This window comes from Culex quinquefasciatus, chromosome 3 (assembly GCF_015732765.1).
Source record: "Culex quinquefasciatus strain JHB chromosome 3, VPISU_Cqui_1.0_pri_paternal, whole genome shotgun sequence".
Classification (NCBI taxonomy): Eukaryota; Metazoa; Arthropoda; class Insecta; order Diptera; family Culicidae; genus Culex; species Culex quinquefasciatus.
In genome coordinates this window covers 116,409,678-116,426,320 of record NC_051863.1, presented here as the reverse complement: position 1 = coordinate 116,426,320, position 16,643 = coordinate 116,409,678, and the positions used below count along the sequence as shown (strand labels likewise).

Below are 16,643 nucleotides of genomic sequence, written 5' to 3'. Positions count from 1 at the left end.
CACCAGCAACGAATTTGAGATGCTGAGTGGAGAAGAAAACAACACCGCCAGTGACAGCAGCAGTGCTAGCGACGACGATGACGATGATGAACTTGCGCGCAAGCAAGAAAAGAAGAAAAAATGTAACTCTCCGAAGGAACGACGTCCACCTCCAATTTTTATTTTGGATACGCTGGCAGACGATGTTGACGAGTTGCTTGAGGGCCTCCAATATTGTCTGAAAATAGGTAAAACGTCAGTGCAAGTTATTACACATAACAAACTGAATTTCGACATGGTGGTGAAGAAGTTGAAGTTGCGAAACTTCAAGTTTTTACATTTGACCCTGCAGAGAAGGTCCCAGTGAAGATCGTCCTTCAGGGATATCCGGACCACCCGATCTCCGACCTGGAAGAACACCTATCGGGCATCAAGGTTAAGCCTCGAGAGATTAAGGTGCTCTCAAAGACGATAACGGTGACAGGTACGTACACATTGTACCTCCTGTACTTCTATCGTGGGTCCGTCAAAATCCAGGACCTTCGGCGGATCAAAGCACTGGACGGATTCTTTGTGACGTGGCGATTCTACATGAAGAATCCCGCCGACGCAGCCCAATGCCACCGCTGTCAAAAGTTCGGACACGGTTCAAGAAACTGCAATCTTCCGCCCCGGTGCGTAAAGTGCGGTGAGACCCACTTCACCGAAAGGTGCAATCTTCCGCGGAAAGACCAGCTGGGGAAAACGCCCAGCAGCACAAAGCGCGCGTCAAGTGCGCGAACTGTGGTGGAAACCACACGGCGAATTTCCGTGGCTGTGCCGCGCGGAAAGTACCTCGAGGAGCAGGACAAGAAGAAGAAAGCGCCAGCGTCCCGCCAACCTCCGAAGACTTTGAGCTCGAACGCTGCAGCAGCTGGCGGCGGAGCGGTTCCATCGACCAAACCAGCGTTCCCTCCCGGTTGGGGAGGTTCATACGCTAGAGTAGCCGCTTCTGGCGTCGGTACTCCCCCGGGACAAGCTGATGTTACTGGTGATGATCTCTTCACGCTTCCTGAGTGTTTCGCCCTTGCTGGAGAGATGCTCACGCGCTTTCGTGCCTGCCGAAACAAGGCAGAACAATTCCAAGCTCTCAGTGAGCTGATGATGAAGTACATCTACAACGGATAAGCTGCCTTGTGCAGCGAAGTTTTCGACGTCAACAGACAATACAAACTGTGATTTAGTTTTAAGCTTTTCCTATTTCTATCCTTTTCCTTAGCAAATCTCGAAGGTTTTTTTTTTTATTTTTCCTTCTCTTGCCAAATCCATTGTTAGAATATCCAATTACATCTAAATGAATTATAGTGTAAACCATAGTTGAAAGGAACTCCAAAACTCTATTAGGTTATAAGAAAGACTAAATTGTAAATTGATTATTTACTAATAAACACTAATTGAATTGAATTGAATTCTAAGTTTTAGTGACAAAAAGTTAAATAAAAAATCACAATTTTTTTTTACCTTGTATCATTTTTTTTCAGTGTAGTCCATATCCATACCTACAACTTTGCCAAAGACACCAGATCGATCAAAAAATTCCTTCAAAAGATACAGATTTTTTTAATTTTCATGCATCATTTTTGTATGGCCAGTTGCCAAATTTGTATGGAAAATTAAATGGACAAACTAATGATGCAAAATGGCTTCTTTGGGCATACCGAAGACACCAAAAAAGTTTCAGCCGGATTAAAAAATACAAAAATTAAAATTTAAGAAAAAGACCGATTTCGTAGAGAATTGCTCTGTAGTGGACCCGGGTCCACTATAGGAAAAGGGGTCCAAAAAACAGCAAAAAAAAACTTTTTTTTAAATGGCTTTTTTTCTGCATAAAAGCAATTAATTGATGAAAAAATAGTCAGAATTGTTCAAAAGTCTTCAGATTTCATAGTTCGGTACAATGATTTGTGAAATAGTGCTTAAAATAGTGATAACTTGTGAAAAATGATCGTTGCCCTACTAGGGTGTCCACTATTGGTTGAAATACCCTATATCGGAGAGAAACGAGTTAGAAAGTTTTTGAATAAAGTCTGTTTTGAGTTAGAATTGCTCTACCCCTTATGAAAGATCATGCAATCCTTCCGTGAGATATACAAATAAGTTGTTGTTTCCTTTCCTGAAAAAAGTAATTGATGATAAAAAAAATGTCAAGACCGCATACAAAAATACTAAGGAAATTGAATGAACAGCAAAAATAAACTAATCATGGGTGACATTTATGGACAAATCGTTTACTACAACAAATATCATTCTAAGCATTTTGGTCTGCGATTAGCAAAAAACGAACAAACAAATATAATACAATAACACAACGACGAACGCAGCAACGTTAGCACGAAGGACATGTTTTAATTCTCGTTGATTATGGGTTGTTTGATGGTGTGGATGGGATTTCGATTTATGTTTCTGTTTTGGAGGGAAAGCGTCACTTCCTGGCAGCACGGTAAGGGCTCTACGCGAGTGGTCGCGTCTCCCGAAGGATCTAGATTACCTGGCATCGGTCGGCTTGTACGTGACGTCATATTTGTCAACTGGCATCGTGTGCGGATCCATCGAGGTTTGCCATGAAACTCGAACCGAGGTCGGCGTGAGGAACGTTACGGTGATGTTTTCCGGTGCACTTGGAATCGAACCTGTTGAGGGGGAGAAAGGAGAAATAAATTTTAATGGCAGATTTGTAGCCCTGTTTTGGACTAAGCGAAGAAGAGTTATATACAACCATCCGTTGGGTAGATTTATAGGTTATCTAAGGTAAGCCTCCCAAATCGAAAGCTCTATTTTTCCTGCGGAAAAAAACATTCATCCCTCTCAATAAATTCACGATCCCCATCAATAACGTGCGATAATCATTAAAATCTCGTTAACACCTGAAAGGTTCCCATTTTCACAGGGCAGCATCGCGACGTGTTTTTCCCCCGGGGGTGTCGTCGTCGCCAAAAGAAGCGATTTTTCTTTAGCCGTGAAAAATATTCCTCAGCGCGCGCAATCACATCAAATCTCTTTTTTGTCGATAAATGGGGCCACCGGGTTAAAAAAAAAGCAAGAAAAATATCGCGAGTGAAAAGTACGACCTAGTCGACGACGCAGCTGATCTATGCAAATGTTTACATTTCACCTCGTTGCTCTCTCTCAATCTCTCAATCTCTTGTTGTGTATTCGAACGTGTTTGGATTCGTTTGGTGGGATTTGGTCACAAACATACACACACAGGCACTTCGAGCCGGTACATCAATTCACACGTTTCACGAGATTGACATTAGAGATGCTAATGTTAAATAATTTTATTTAGAAAACCTTATAGCTAATCTAAAATGTTTCTTTAAGTGAGATCTAGTATTTATACTTTCTAACAACAAATACTGCTTTTTGTTGACTGTGATAGTTGGAGCCAATTTAAACAATGTGAGTAGTTCTCTACGATTTCGCAAATTGATTTTTCTTTTAATTTTTGATTTGGATGAAACCTGATCCTATGTCAAAAAAAAAACAGACAATAGAATTATTTCCTCGAGGTTCATTTGCAAAAAAAATCCGTCTAAACAAAAAAACAAAACGTGTTGACTTCGGGAACCGAACCAGAGACCTTTGACACACCAACCCTATCACTTAACTGCCTCAGTCTCCACACCTTGGTGACCAAGTGGCCAGAAGTCAATGTATGACACTTGTTGGAGATTTATTGTTTCATTTAACGAATGAACACATTTGTTTTGATGGCATTATTATTTCGATTTTGGCACAGCGCCCTCAATACATTTTGAGGGAACGATTCTCTCGACTCTGAATTGTTAGCGAATGCATGTATAAAGTCTCATCCAAACCAATAAATGGAAATTTCAAAATCACGAAGAAATGCGAAATTGTAGTGGCATTCTGATATTCTGTCAAAAATGGAAAGTTTGTTTAGAAAAATTAAAATTGGAAAGTATGCTAACAATATAACATAAACTTTGATCATCCCAAAAAAAAACCTCTTCTCTCAGGTGGCGCTGATAGGATTGAAAAGGTACACAGACTGGGACTAACTTCAAACGGTCCGCACATTTCACTCCCGCGAATACTGAGAAGAGGGGAGGGGTCCTAACACCACCGTTTGAGTTGGGTGCGATGCTGAACTGAACCTGGAGCAGTCCTATGTTGTTCACAGCTTGCCGGGATTGTGTTTTTTTAGCGCAAATATTTTTTTTCGTCGCCGAATTGAGATAAAATTTCCTTTTAAGGTATGGGTCATCGTAACATGGTTCAAATTCTAAAATATTTAACTAAACCCGTTAACGTGGGTACCACATGAGAAAGGAGAACACTACCTCGAAAAGCTGTCAGGGAGTTCTTCCCTTCTTCCGAGTACACACGTTCACTAAATGAAATGATGTGCTGAGTAAATCCTGCGCTGAAAGTATTTTGCCACGATGTGACGTGGGAATGCGGAAAAATATGTCTTCGTACATCAATCAATCCTTTTTCTCATCCTTCCTTGTGGATGGCATACTTCCATCTGCTGAGTGGTATCCGATATCTGAATAAAACGAGATTTTAAAGAGCTTTGGATTGAGATTTAGCAGATTCAATAAATTGTAAATATCTTCAGGTTAACGCATTTGTAATTTGATTTAATAATATTTTAACATACAATTTTAACCCAGTTTCCATTGTTTCTGAAATTTGCCAAATGCGAAAATTTCTGTTTTGCTCCAATTTATCCATACAATATTCAACTGGAACTATATTGGAAGCTTATTAGGAAAGACAGTTGCTCTATTGCGAACTGTTTTCACACAGTACAAACAGTTTTGTGTTTAATATTTAAAGAATTTGATATTAAAAACATTTCAATTGTATACACCCAGAACTGGGCATCGGCACACGAGAGAATAAAGAGCATGATTCGGTAGTAAAATGGTACTGTGTGCGGATGGAGAGGATAAATCCCGAAATTACCGAGAGTACTTTACTCATGGGTTCATCTTCAAAAAAAGTTCATCTATCAAAAAAAAGTACCGGTACCGAGACTCGAACCCAAGACCTTCGGCATATTGAACCGCGCCTTTGCCATATGGGCCACCACGGTTCGGTGACAAAGTGGCGGTCATGTGTCCATATAAGCCACTCAATAGGATGAACTGTTTCAATGAACGGATGAACACGCGAGAGGACTATACTCTCGCAAAATAGCACTTTCCTCACGTTTCTTTTCGTGAGGACTATCCTCTCGTTCTTTAACTTTGGGTGTAGTCTTTTCATGCACACAAAAAACTTTAGAAATGCGCATTATGTTTACGTGTAACCATTAGGGACTTAATCCCTTCTTAAGTACTCTGCTGAGCAGTCAATTTGTGAATCACCTCGTTTAGCACGCTCTAGCAAATATCCAGTCATTCTCCGACAAGCACCATTCACTTTTACACCATCCAATCGGTTTAGTTAACGCGCCTCACGTCTCATTGAGTTTATGGTTTCGCGCTTCAACAGTCAAAGTGTGGGTAAAATCTGCAAGGTAATTCATCTATCAAAATATGCGTCAAGCAAAAATCTCTGCTCTCAGCTATTTTCACCCGCCAGCTGTTTATGGGGGGAGTATTAAAATCAGCAGTATTAAAACATTCTCTATGCGATACTCTATGGCCCCCTTCCAACGTCCTTCCTGTTACAAGCGATCCATCAATTTCACGTCTATTCGTTGAATGAATCCCCTCACATTTTCCTGCTGCAGGGTGCACTGGAGCCGCGAGCGTTAATGAAGATTTATGAATTTTCTTTCATCATGCGAGCGATAAAACTGTAAAATTTATAGTCCTAGCAGTTTTTATAGCGCTCTCCGGCATGTATTTAACAGGGCAAACTCCGCCAGTTCGTTTCTATCGTGCAAATCGCGAATTAGCCTCTTTTATAGATACACTAATGTCAGGCTAGTTTTAACGCGGAAAATGTGCCTATACACGGAGAAAAAAGAGTTCCCAAAATCGTGAACAAGCGTTCATGAAAATGGGAACCTCGAACAAATTGTTCAAATCACATGGTACGATTTTGAAAAACGTACCATGAAATTTGAACACTTTGTTCGTGGTTCCCATTTTCATGAACGCTTGTTCATGATTTTAGGAACTCTTTTTTCTCCGTGTACGTTGATATGGGGGGAGGAATAGAGTGTGGGAGGTCATAATTAAGCTTTCCGCTGCGACTCGTTTGGCCCATTATGGTTCCTGCTTTGCAGAAGTTGGACACGGTTCAAGACACGGTTGTTGTTGTTAAACGCGTTAACCTCGCTGATAGTAAAAAGTGAGACTTTTTAGACGGCAGTGATTCTCTACCTATGAGTGATTGAAGCCTTCCTCACAGTTAAATAGAGGGGTCGAGACAACTTTTTCCGAATTCGAGTGAGTTGATGGCAAATTAACCAATTTCAAATTCGTAATCATGGATCAACATTATTTCTTCAGATAATGTTTTACAAAATATCAAAGAGTGGTATTTTTCTTTGTTAATTTCTATTGAGTTGCGTCCTTTAAAATAGTATCATGCCGCATTCTCATTACCCCAGTCATTTTTTGCATATTATGAGGCCCAACAATTTCTTCAAAAACAACTCTCAAAAGCCACTTGTTTGAGAACCACGGAAGCCATTGTTTGGGTAACAACAAAGCTTCGACTGATGTGCTCAGTCATGTCAGCCAAAAGTTGAAGAAAATTGCCGCTGGCTCTACCGAAACCACCACACTGCCGACATCGACACGCTCTGTCAGCAACGTGCCGTTATTTGACGTCCTGAACGCCCGTAACCGTATACTTTTTTTGTCATCACCCTACCCAGCCCAAAACCACCCACCTCCGGTAAAACTGGTATATCTGGCCCTCCGTGCGGCCATGTTAGACATCGCGAAAGTTAAAAAGCGAAATGAATATTTAAAAATACCGCCAGCATAATAAACTTTAATGAATACGACCGTAATTTTCCCATCCAGCTGCAGCGATCAAGGATAGGGTGTCTCACAAAAACAAAAGTTATAACTTTTGCGTTAAGAATGGAAACTTGCATAGTTTAAAGATCAATTTCCAAATTACTATCAGTTTTTTAAAAGTTTGTTTTTATAGTATTTTCTTTGATTGAAAAAAAAAAGATTTTCGGAATTTTGAGCATGACACCAAATCCGGCGTCAAGTTTCGCATAAATTTCCTTTCTACTGTTTAAGGAGACTGTCAAAGAAAATTGCAAACCTGGATCGAAGCAATCTGTGCCCGTGGTCGGACGCGTTTTTGATTGCTGTAATTTTTTTAACCTTTTTAATTGTCTCCAAAAGTGAAAAGTTTTGCAAAATCCGGAGATCTCGTTCCTATTTCCGCTTCAAAACATTTGTAGTTAAAGTGGTGTAAGTGACAAGCAGAAATGTTTGTGAAATTTTTTAAATACGTCTTCCACGTCTTCATATTCGCATTAGCATTAGCATTAGCATTTGGAGGACGCCCCACCACCGGAAGGCTCCAAAACGCTTATCCCACTGTTTGGTATGGCTGTATTAGACCCTTCCGGAACAATAATCCAACACGGGAGATACCAAGTCTTCATCTTTTGATGAGTGTGTAATACAACCCAGGGCATAAGGGGGTCCAGGCCGGGTCCAAGCTATCCTCAAGAACTGAAAGGATCGTTAGTAAACATCTATCTAAAGTGCGCAAGGACCCCTACGTCACCTTAGTGGTATAGATGTTTGTAGGGAGGTTTTGGACTCAATGTTAGTAGGAGAGGTAGAACCCTAGGATACACCTCGAAAGGCGTTGCGGATTGGTTGTAACAGTATTCCTAATTACAGTCTAGGCTCATAAAGTCGCCATGGCCTAGTGGTTAGCATTTTTGCTTACCAATCCAAAGGACGGGGATTCGAACCCCGCCTCCAGTGACTTTGATTTTTCGTTCACATTCAGCATTTCAAGTATTTCTATGTCCTTAACTTTCTCGATGGGAGCAGATGGGAATCGAACCCAGAACCATTCGCTTACAAAGCGAACACCGTAACCATTCAGCCACAGCCGCTCCTTCTTCGTAGTTCTCATATTCATGAACTTAATTCACGATTACGAGAATTGTTTTTTTTTTCTTTGCAGCAGTTCCATATGAAAGTTAAAGAAAAAAAATAAAAGTGCTTCGATTTGGCTCAATATTTTTCTGGGGGTTCCTTGGCCAAAATAATAAGACCCGTATTTGTTTGTTTGGCCATAAGGGTGGCCTACGCCGTGTTAGGGTGGTCCGAAAAATGGCTATTTTCGTCTATTTTCACAAAAACCACTTTTTTCAAAGAAATCATAACTTCGCTCCATTTCAACCGATTTAAGCTGTCTTGGGCGCAAATGAAAGATGATAAGTTTGACTCCCAAGAAAACAAATGTGGAGTTTCAAAAATCTAGCCTTACATTTGAAAAAGTCTTATGAAAACATCAAATGTCATTTTGACGGTGTCTGGACCAAAGAGCCTACATCTGAAAATATGTTTAACGGATTTCTCGGACCATTTTACATTACATTTGTAAAATTGGGCGAGGTTCATTGACAGGATTCAGAGATATGATTTTTTGAAAATAAAATCCCAGTTTTTCGACGCGCCGCGCGCAAAACGGAAATCGACGAAATCGGCAAAAATCTACTTTTTTCACTTTTTGTGAAAATTAACGAAAATAGCCCAACACGGCGTAGGCCACCCTAATGCCCAAACAAAAAAAACTAATTATTTTGGCCAAAGAAACCGGTTAAAAATTTTGAGCCAATTTGAAGCACTTTTGTTTTTATTTTTTTTGACTTTCATATGGAACTGCTGTATACATCTATTAACACTCCTCCGTCCAAGGCATATTTCACTTACACGGACGACCAAGCCTCCGAAACAGTTGCTTCGCTAAATTCAACTCGCTCGCATTTGGCTCCATTTCAACCAATCTTGATCGTTCTTGCAGCATTCGAACCGGTAGGATTTCAAGATTCTTCTGAAACAAGAACGAACTTGATCCGACTTACCTGCTAGTCACACCGACTAAATTCGTCGAAGCAACTCTTTTTAGGCGCTCGTTTTAGGGAACACACCATGGCCAAATCAACAAGAAAGCATTAAAATTTGAAATCAACCATTCAAATCTAACTAATTTGGGGTCGCTGAACACGAATATGACACTTAGAATATTCCAAAGAATTCAGAAATTCAGAAATCCAAGATGGCGGCCAATATGGCGCCTGTAGTATATTGGGAATATTTATATGAGGGTGTAATAGCCATTCAACCACTCAAATGTAACTAATCTGAGGTCGCTGAACAAGAATATGACACTAGAAAATCCCAAAGTATTCAGAAATCCAGAAATCCAAGATGGCGGCCAATATGGCGCCTGTAGTATATTGGGAATATTTATATGAGGTGCAATAGCCATTCAACCAATCAAATGTAACTAATCTGGGGTCGCTGAACAAGAATATGACACTTAGAAAATCCCAAAGTATTCAGAAATCCAGAAATCCAAGATGGCGGCCAATATGGCGCCTGTAGTATATTGGGAATATTTATTGAGGGTGTAATAGCCATTCAACCACTCAAATCTAACTAATTTGAGGTCGCTGAACAAGAATATGACACTTAAAAAATCCCAAAGTATTCAAAAATCCAGAAATCCAAGATGGCGGCCATAATGGCGCCTGTAGTATATTGGGAATATTTTTTTGAGGTTGTAATAGTAATTCAACCACTCAAATGTAACTAATTTGGGGTCGCTGAACACGAATATGGCACTTGGTATATTCCAAAGTATTATGAAATTCAGAAATCCAAGATGGCGGCCAATATGGCGCCTGTAGTATATTGGGAATATTTATTTGAGGTTGTAATAAAGATTCAACCACTCAAATCTAACTGATTTGAGGTTGCTGAACATGAATATGACACTTTGTATAATCCAAAGTATTCAGAAATCCAGAAATCCAAGATGGCGGCCAATATGGCGCCTGTAGTATATTGGGAATATTTATATGAGGGTGTAATAGTGATTCAACCACTCAAATCTAACTAATTTGAGGTCGCTGAACAAGAATATGACACTTAGAATATCCCAAAGTATTCAGAAATTCAGAAATCCAAGATGGTTGCCAATATGGCGCCTGTAGTAAATTGGGAGTATTTATTTGGGGTTGTAAAAGCCATTCAACCACTCAAATCCAACTAATTTGGGGTCGCTGAACACGAATATGACACTTGGTATATTCCAAAGTATTATGAAATTCAGAAATTCAAGATGGCGGCCAATATGGCGCCTGTAGTATATTGGGAATATTTTTTTTGGGTTGTAATTCAGAAATCAACCACTCAAATCTAACTAATTTGAGGTCTTTGAACACGAATATGACACTTAAAATATTCCAAAAATTCAGAAATCCAGAAATCGAAGATGGCAGCCAATATGGCGCCTGTAGAATATTGTGAAAATTTATTTGAGAATGTAAAAGCCATTCAACCACTCAAATCTTACTTATTTGGGGTCGCTGAACATGCATATGACACTTGGTATATTCCAAAGTATTCTGAAATTCAGAAATTCAAGATGGCGGCCAATATGGCGCCTGTGGTATATTGGAAATATTGATTTGAGGTTGTAATAGTAATTCAACATCTTAAATCTAAATAATTTGAAGTCACTGAACACGAATATGACACTTAGAATATCCCAAAGTATTCAGAAATCCAGAAATCTAAGATGGCTGCCAAAATGGCGCCTGTAGTATGTTGGGAATATTTTTTTTTTCTGGATTTCTGAATACTTCGCGATATTCGTGTTCAGCGACTCCAAATTAGTTGGATTTGAGTGGTTGAATGGCTATTACACCCTCAAATAAATATTCCCAAAATTCTACAGGCGCCATATTGGCCGCCATATTGGATTTCTGGATTTCTGAATACTTTGGATTATACCAAGTGTCATATTCTTGTTTAGCAACCTCAAATCAGTTAGATTTGAGTGGTTGAATCTTTATTACAACCTCAAATAAATATTCCCAATATACTACAGGCGCCATATTGGCCGCTATCTTGGATTTCTGAGTTTCATAATACTTTGGAATATACCAAGTGTCATATTCGTGTTCAGCGACCCCAAATTAGTTAGATTTGAGTGGTTGAATGGCTATTACACCCTCAAATAAATATTCCCAATATTCTACAGGCGCCATATTGGCCGCCATCTTGGATTTATGGATTTCTGAATACTTTGGAATTTTCTAAGTGTCATATTCTTGTTCAGCGACCTCAAATTAGTTAGATTTGAGTGGTTGAATGACTATTACACCCTCAAATATATGTTCCCAATATACTACAGGCGCCATATTGGCCGCCATCTTGGATTTCTGGATTTCTGAATACTTTGGGATTTTCTAAGTGTCATATTCTTGTTCAGCGACCTCAGATTAGTTACATTTGATTGGTTGAATGGCTATTACACCCTCATATAAATATTCCCAATATACTACAGGCGCCATATTGGCCGCCATCTTGGATTTCTGGATTTCTGAATACTTTGGGATTTTCTAAGTGTCATATTCTTGTTCAGCGACCTCAGATTAGTTACATTTGATTGGTTGAATGGCTATTACACCCTCTTATAAATATTCCCAATATACTACAGGCGCCATATTGGCCGCCATCTTGGATTTATGGATTTCTGAATACTTTGGGATTTTCTAAGTGTCATATTCTTGTTCAGCGACCTCAGATTAGTTACATTTGATTGGTTGAATGGCTATTACACCCTCTTATAAATATTCCCAATATACTACAGGCGCCATTGGCCGCCATCTTGGATTTATGGATTTCTGAATACTTTGGGATTTTCTAAGTGTCATATTCTTGTTCAGCGACCTCAGATTAGTTACATTTGATTGGTTGAATGGCTATTACACCCTCATATAAATATTCCCAATATACTACAGGCGCCATATTGGCCGCCATCTTGGATTTCTGGATTTCTGAATACTTTGGGATTTTCTAAGTGTCATATTCTTGTTCAGCGACCTCAAATTAGTTAGATTTGAGTGGTTGAATGACTATTACACCCTCAAATATATGTTCCCAATATACTACAGGCGCCATATTGGCCGCCATCTTGGATTTCTGGATTTCTGAATACTTTGGGATTTTCTAAGTGTCATATTCTTGTTCAGCGACCTCAGATTAGTTACATTTGATTGGTTGAATGGCTATTACACCCTCATATAAATATTCCCAATATACTACAGGCGCCATATTGGCCGCCATCTTGGATTTCTGGATTTCTGAATACTTTGGGATTTTCTAAGTGTCATATTCTTGTTCAGCGACCTCAGATTAGTTACATTTGATTGGTTGAATGGCTATTACACCCTCATATAAATATTCCCAATATACTACAGGCGCCATATTGGCCGCCATCTTGGATTTCTGCATTTCTGAATACTTTGGGATTTTCTAAGTGTCATATTCTTGTTCAGCGACCTCAAATTAGTTAGATTTGAGTGGTTGAATGGCTATTACACCCTCATATAAATATTCCCAATATACTACAGGCGCCATATTGGCCGCCATCTTGGATTTATGGATTTCTGAATACTTTGGGATTTTCTAAGTGTCATATTCTTGTTCAGCGACCTCAGATTAGTTACATTTGATTGGTTGAATGGCTATTACACCCTCATATAAATATACCCAATATACTACAGGCGCCATATTGGCCGCCATCTTGGATTTCTGGATTTCTGAATACTTTGGGATTTTCTAAGTGTCATATTCTTGTTCAGCGACCTCAGATTAGTTACATTTGAGTGGTTGAATGGCTATTACACCCTCATATAAATATTCCCAATATACTACAGGCGCCATATTGGCCGCCATCTTGGATTTATGGATTTCTGAATACTTTGGAATTTTCTAAGTGTCATATTCTTGTTCAGCGACCTCAAATTAGTTAGATTTGAGTGGTTGAATGACTATTACACCCTCAAATATATGTTCCAAATATACTACAGGCGCCATATTGGCCGCCATCTTGGATTTCTGGATTTCTGAATACTTTGGGATTTTCTAAGTGTCATATTCTTGTTCAGCGACCTCAAATTAGTTAGATTTGAGTGGTTGAATGACTATTACACCCTCAAATATATGTTCCCAATATACTACAGGCGCCATATTGGCCGCCATCTTGGATTTCTGGATTTCTGAATACTTTGGGATTTTCTAAGTGTCATATTCTTGTTCAGAGACCTCAAATTAGTTAGATTTGAGTGGTTGAATGACTATTACACCCTCAAATATATGTTCCCAATATACTACAGGCGCCATATTGGCCGCCATCTTGGATTTCTGGATTTCTGAATACTTTGGGATTTTCTAAGTGTCATATTCTTGTTCAGCGACCTCAAATTAGTTAGATTTGAGTGGTTGAATGACTATTACACCCTCAAATATATGTTCCCAATATACTACAGGCGCCATATTGGCCGCCATCTTGGATTTCTGGATTTCTGAATACTTTGGGATTTTCTAAGTGTCATATTCTTGTTCAGAGACCTCAAATTAGTTAGATTTGAGTGGTTGAATGACTATTACACCCTCAAATATATGTTCCCAATATACTACAGGCGCCATATTGGCCGCCATCTTGGATTTCTGGATTTCTGAATACTTTGGGATTTTCTAAGTGTCATATTCTTGTTCAGCGACCTCAAATTAGTTAGATTTGAGTGGTTGAATGACTATTACACCCTCAAATATATGTTCCCAATATACTACAGGCGCCATATTGGCCGCCATCTTGGATTTCTGGATTTCTGAATACTTTGGGATTTTCTAAGTGTCATATTCTTGTTCAGAGACCTCAAATTAGTTAGATTTGAGTGGTTGAATGACTATTACACCCTCAAATATATGTTCCCAATATACTACAGGCGCCATATTGGCCGCCATCTTGGATTTCTGGATTTCTGAATACTTTGGGATTTTCTAAGTGTCATATTCTTGTTCAGAGACCTCAAATTAGTTAGATTTGAGTGGTTGAATGACTATTACACCCTCAAATATATGTTCCCAATATACTACAGGCGCCATATTGGCCGCCATCTTGGATTTCTGGATTTCTGAATACTTTGGGATTTTCTAAGTGTCATATTCTTGTTCAGCGACCTCAAATTAGTTAGATTTGAGTGGTTGAATGACTATTACACCCTCAAATATATGTTCCCAATATACTACAGGCGCCATATTGGCCGCCATCTTGGATTTCTGGATTTCTGAATACTTTGGGATTTTCTAAGTGTCATATTCTTGTTCAGCGACCTCAAATTAGTTAGATTTGAGTGGTTGAATGACTATTACACCCTCAAATATATGTTCCCAATATACTACAGGCGCCATATTGGCCGCCATCTTGGATTTCTGGATTTCTGAATACTTTGGGATTTTCTAAGTGTCATATTCTTGTTCAGAGACCTCAAATTAGTTAGATTTGAGTGGTTGAATGACTATTACACCCTCAAATATATGTTCCCAATATACTACAGGCGCCATATTGGCCGCCATCTTGGATTTCTGGATTTCTGAATACTTTGGGATTTTCTAAGTGTCATATTCTTGTTCAGAGACCTCAAATTAGTTAGATTTGAGTGGTTGAATGACTATTACACCCTCAAATATATGTTCCCAATATACTACAGGCGCCATATTGGCCGCCATCTTGGATTTCTGGATTTCTGAATACTTTGGGATTTTCTAAGTGTCATATTCTTGTTCAGCGACCTCAGATTAGTTACATTTGAGTGGTTGAATGGCTATTACACCCTCATATAAATATTCCCAATATACTACAGGCGCCATATTGGCCGCCATCTTGGATTTATGGATTTCTGAATACTTTGGAATTTTCTAAGTGTCATATTCTTGTTCAGCGACCTCAAATTAGTTAGATTTGAGTGGTTGAATGACTATTACACCCTCAAATATATGTTCCAAATATACTACAGGCGCCATATTGGCCGCCATCTTGGATTTCTGGATTTCTGAATACTTTGGGATTTTCTAAGTGTCATATTCTTGTTCAGCGACCTCAAATTAGTTAGATTTGAGTGGTTGAATGACTATTACACCCTCAAATATATGTTCCCAATATACTACAGGCGCCATATTGGCCGCCATCTTGGATTTCTGGATTTCTGAATACTTTGGGATTTTCTAAGTGTCATATTCTTGTTCAGAGACCTCAAATTAGTTAGATTTGAGTGGTTGAATGACTATTACACCCTCAAATATATGTTCCCAATATACTACAGGCGCCATATTGGCCGCCATCTTGGATTTCTGGATTTCTGAATACTTTGGGATTTTCTAAGTGTCATATTCTTGTTCAGCGACCTCAAATTAGTTAGATTTGAGTGGTTGAATGACTATTACACCCTCAAATATATGTTCCCAATATACTACAGGCGCCATATTGGCCGCCATCTTGGATTTCTGGATTTCTGAATACTTTGGGATTTTCTAAGTGTCATATTCTTGTTCAGAGACCTCAAATTAGTTAGATTTGAGTGGTTGAATGACTATTACACCCTCAAATATATGTTCCCAATATACTACAGGCGCCATATTGGCCGCCATCTTGGATTTCTGGATTTCTGAATACTTTGGGATTTTCTAAGTGTCATATTCTTGTTCAGCGACCTCAAATTAGTTAGATTTGAGTGGTTGAATGACTATTACACCCTCAAATATATGTTCCCAATATACTACAGGCGCCATATTGGCCGCCATCTTGGATTTCTGGATTTCTGAATACTTTGGGATTTTCTAAGTGTCATATTCTTGTTCAGAGACCTCAAATTAGTTAGATTTGAGTGGTTGAATGACTATTACACCCTCAAATATATGTTCCCAATATACTACAGGCGCCATATTGGCCGCCATCTTGGATTTCTGGATTTCTGAATACTTTGGGATTTTCTAAGTGTCATATTCTTGTTCAGCGACCTCAAATTAGTTAGATTTGAGTGGTTGAATGACTATTACACCCTCAAATATATGTTCCCAATATACTACAGGCGCCATATTGGCCGCCATCTTGGATTTCTGGATTTCTGAATGCTTTGGGATTTTCTAAGTGTCATATTCTTGTTCAGCGACCTCAGATTAGTTACTTTTGATTGGTTGAATGGCTATTACACCCTCATATAAATATTCCCAATATACTACAGGCGCCATATTGGCCGCCATCTTGGATTTCTGGATTTCTGAATACTTTGGGATTTTCTAAGTGTCATATTCTTGTTCAGCGACCTCAGATTAGTTACATTTGAGTGGTTGAATGGCTATTACACCCTCATATAAATATTCCCAATATACTACAGGCGCCATATTGGCCGCCATCTTGGATTTCTGAATTTCTGAATTCTTTGGAATATTCTAAGTGTCATATTCGTGTTCAGCGACCCCAAATTAGTTAAATTTGAATGGTTGATTTCAAATTTTAACACTCCTCCGTCCAAGCCTCCGAAACCGTTGCTTCGCTAATTTCAACTCGCTCGCATTTGGCCCCATTTCAACCAATCTTGATCGTTCTTGCAGCATTCAAACCGGTAGGATTTCAAG

General features: G+C 39.1%; 1 protein-coding gene across 6 annotated transcripts in view; it reads right to left on the bottom strand.

The window, feature by feature from the left end:
* The window catches only part of LOC6035628, a 365,398-nt gene that overhangs the window by 239,909 nt on the left and 108,846 nt on the right, over positions 1-16,643 (bottom strand). For all 6 annotated transcript variants that reach the window (XM_038262382.1, XM_038262378.1, XM_038262380.1 and 3 more), the window contains one exon: positions 2,507-2,648. In XM_038262382.1, coding sequence (XP_038118310.1) covers positions 2,507-2,648 — 142 coding nt within the window. The remainder of the gene's footprint in view (positions 1-2,506; positions 2,649-16,643) is intronic.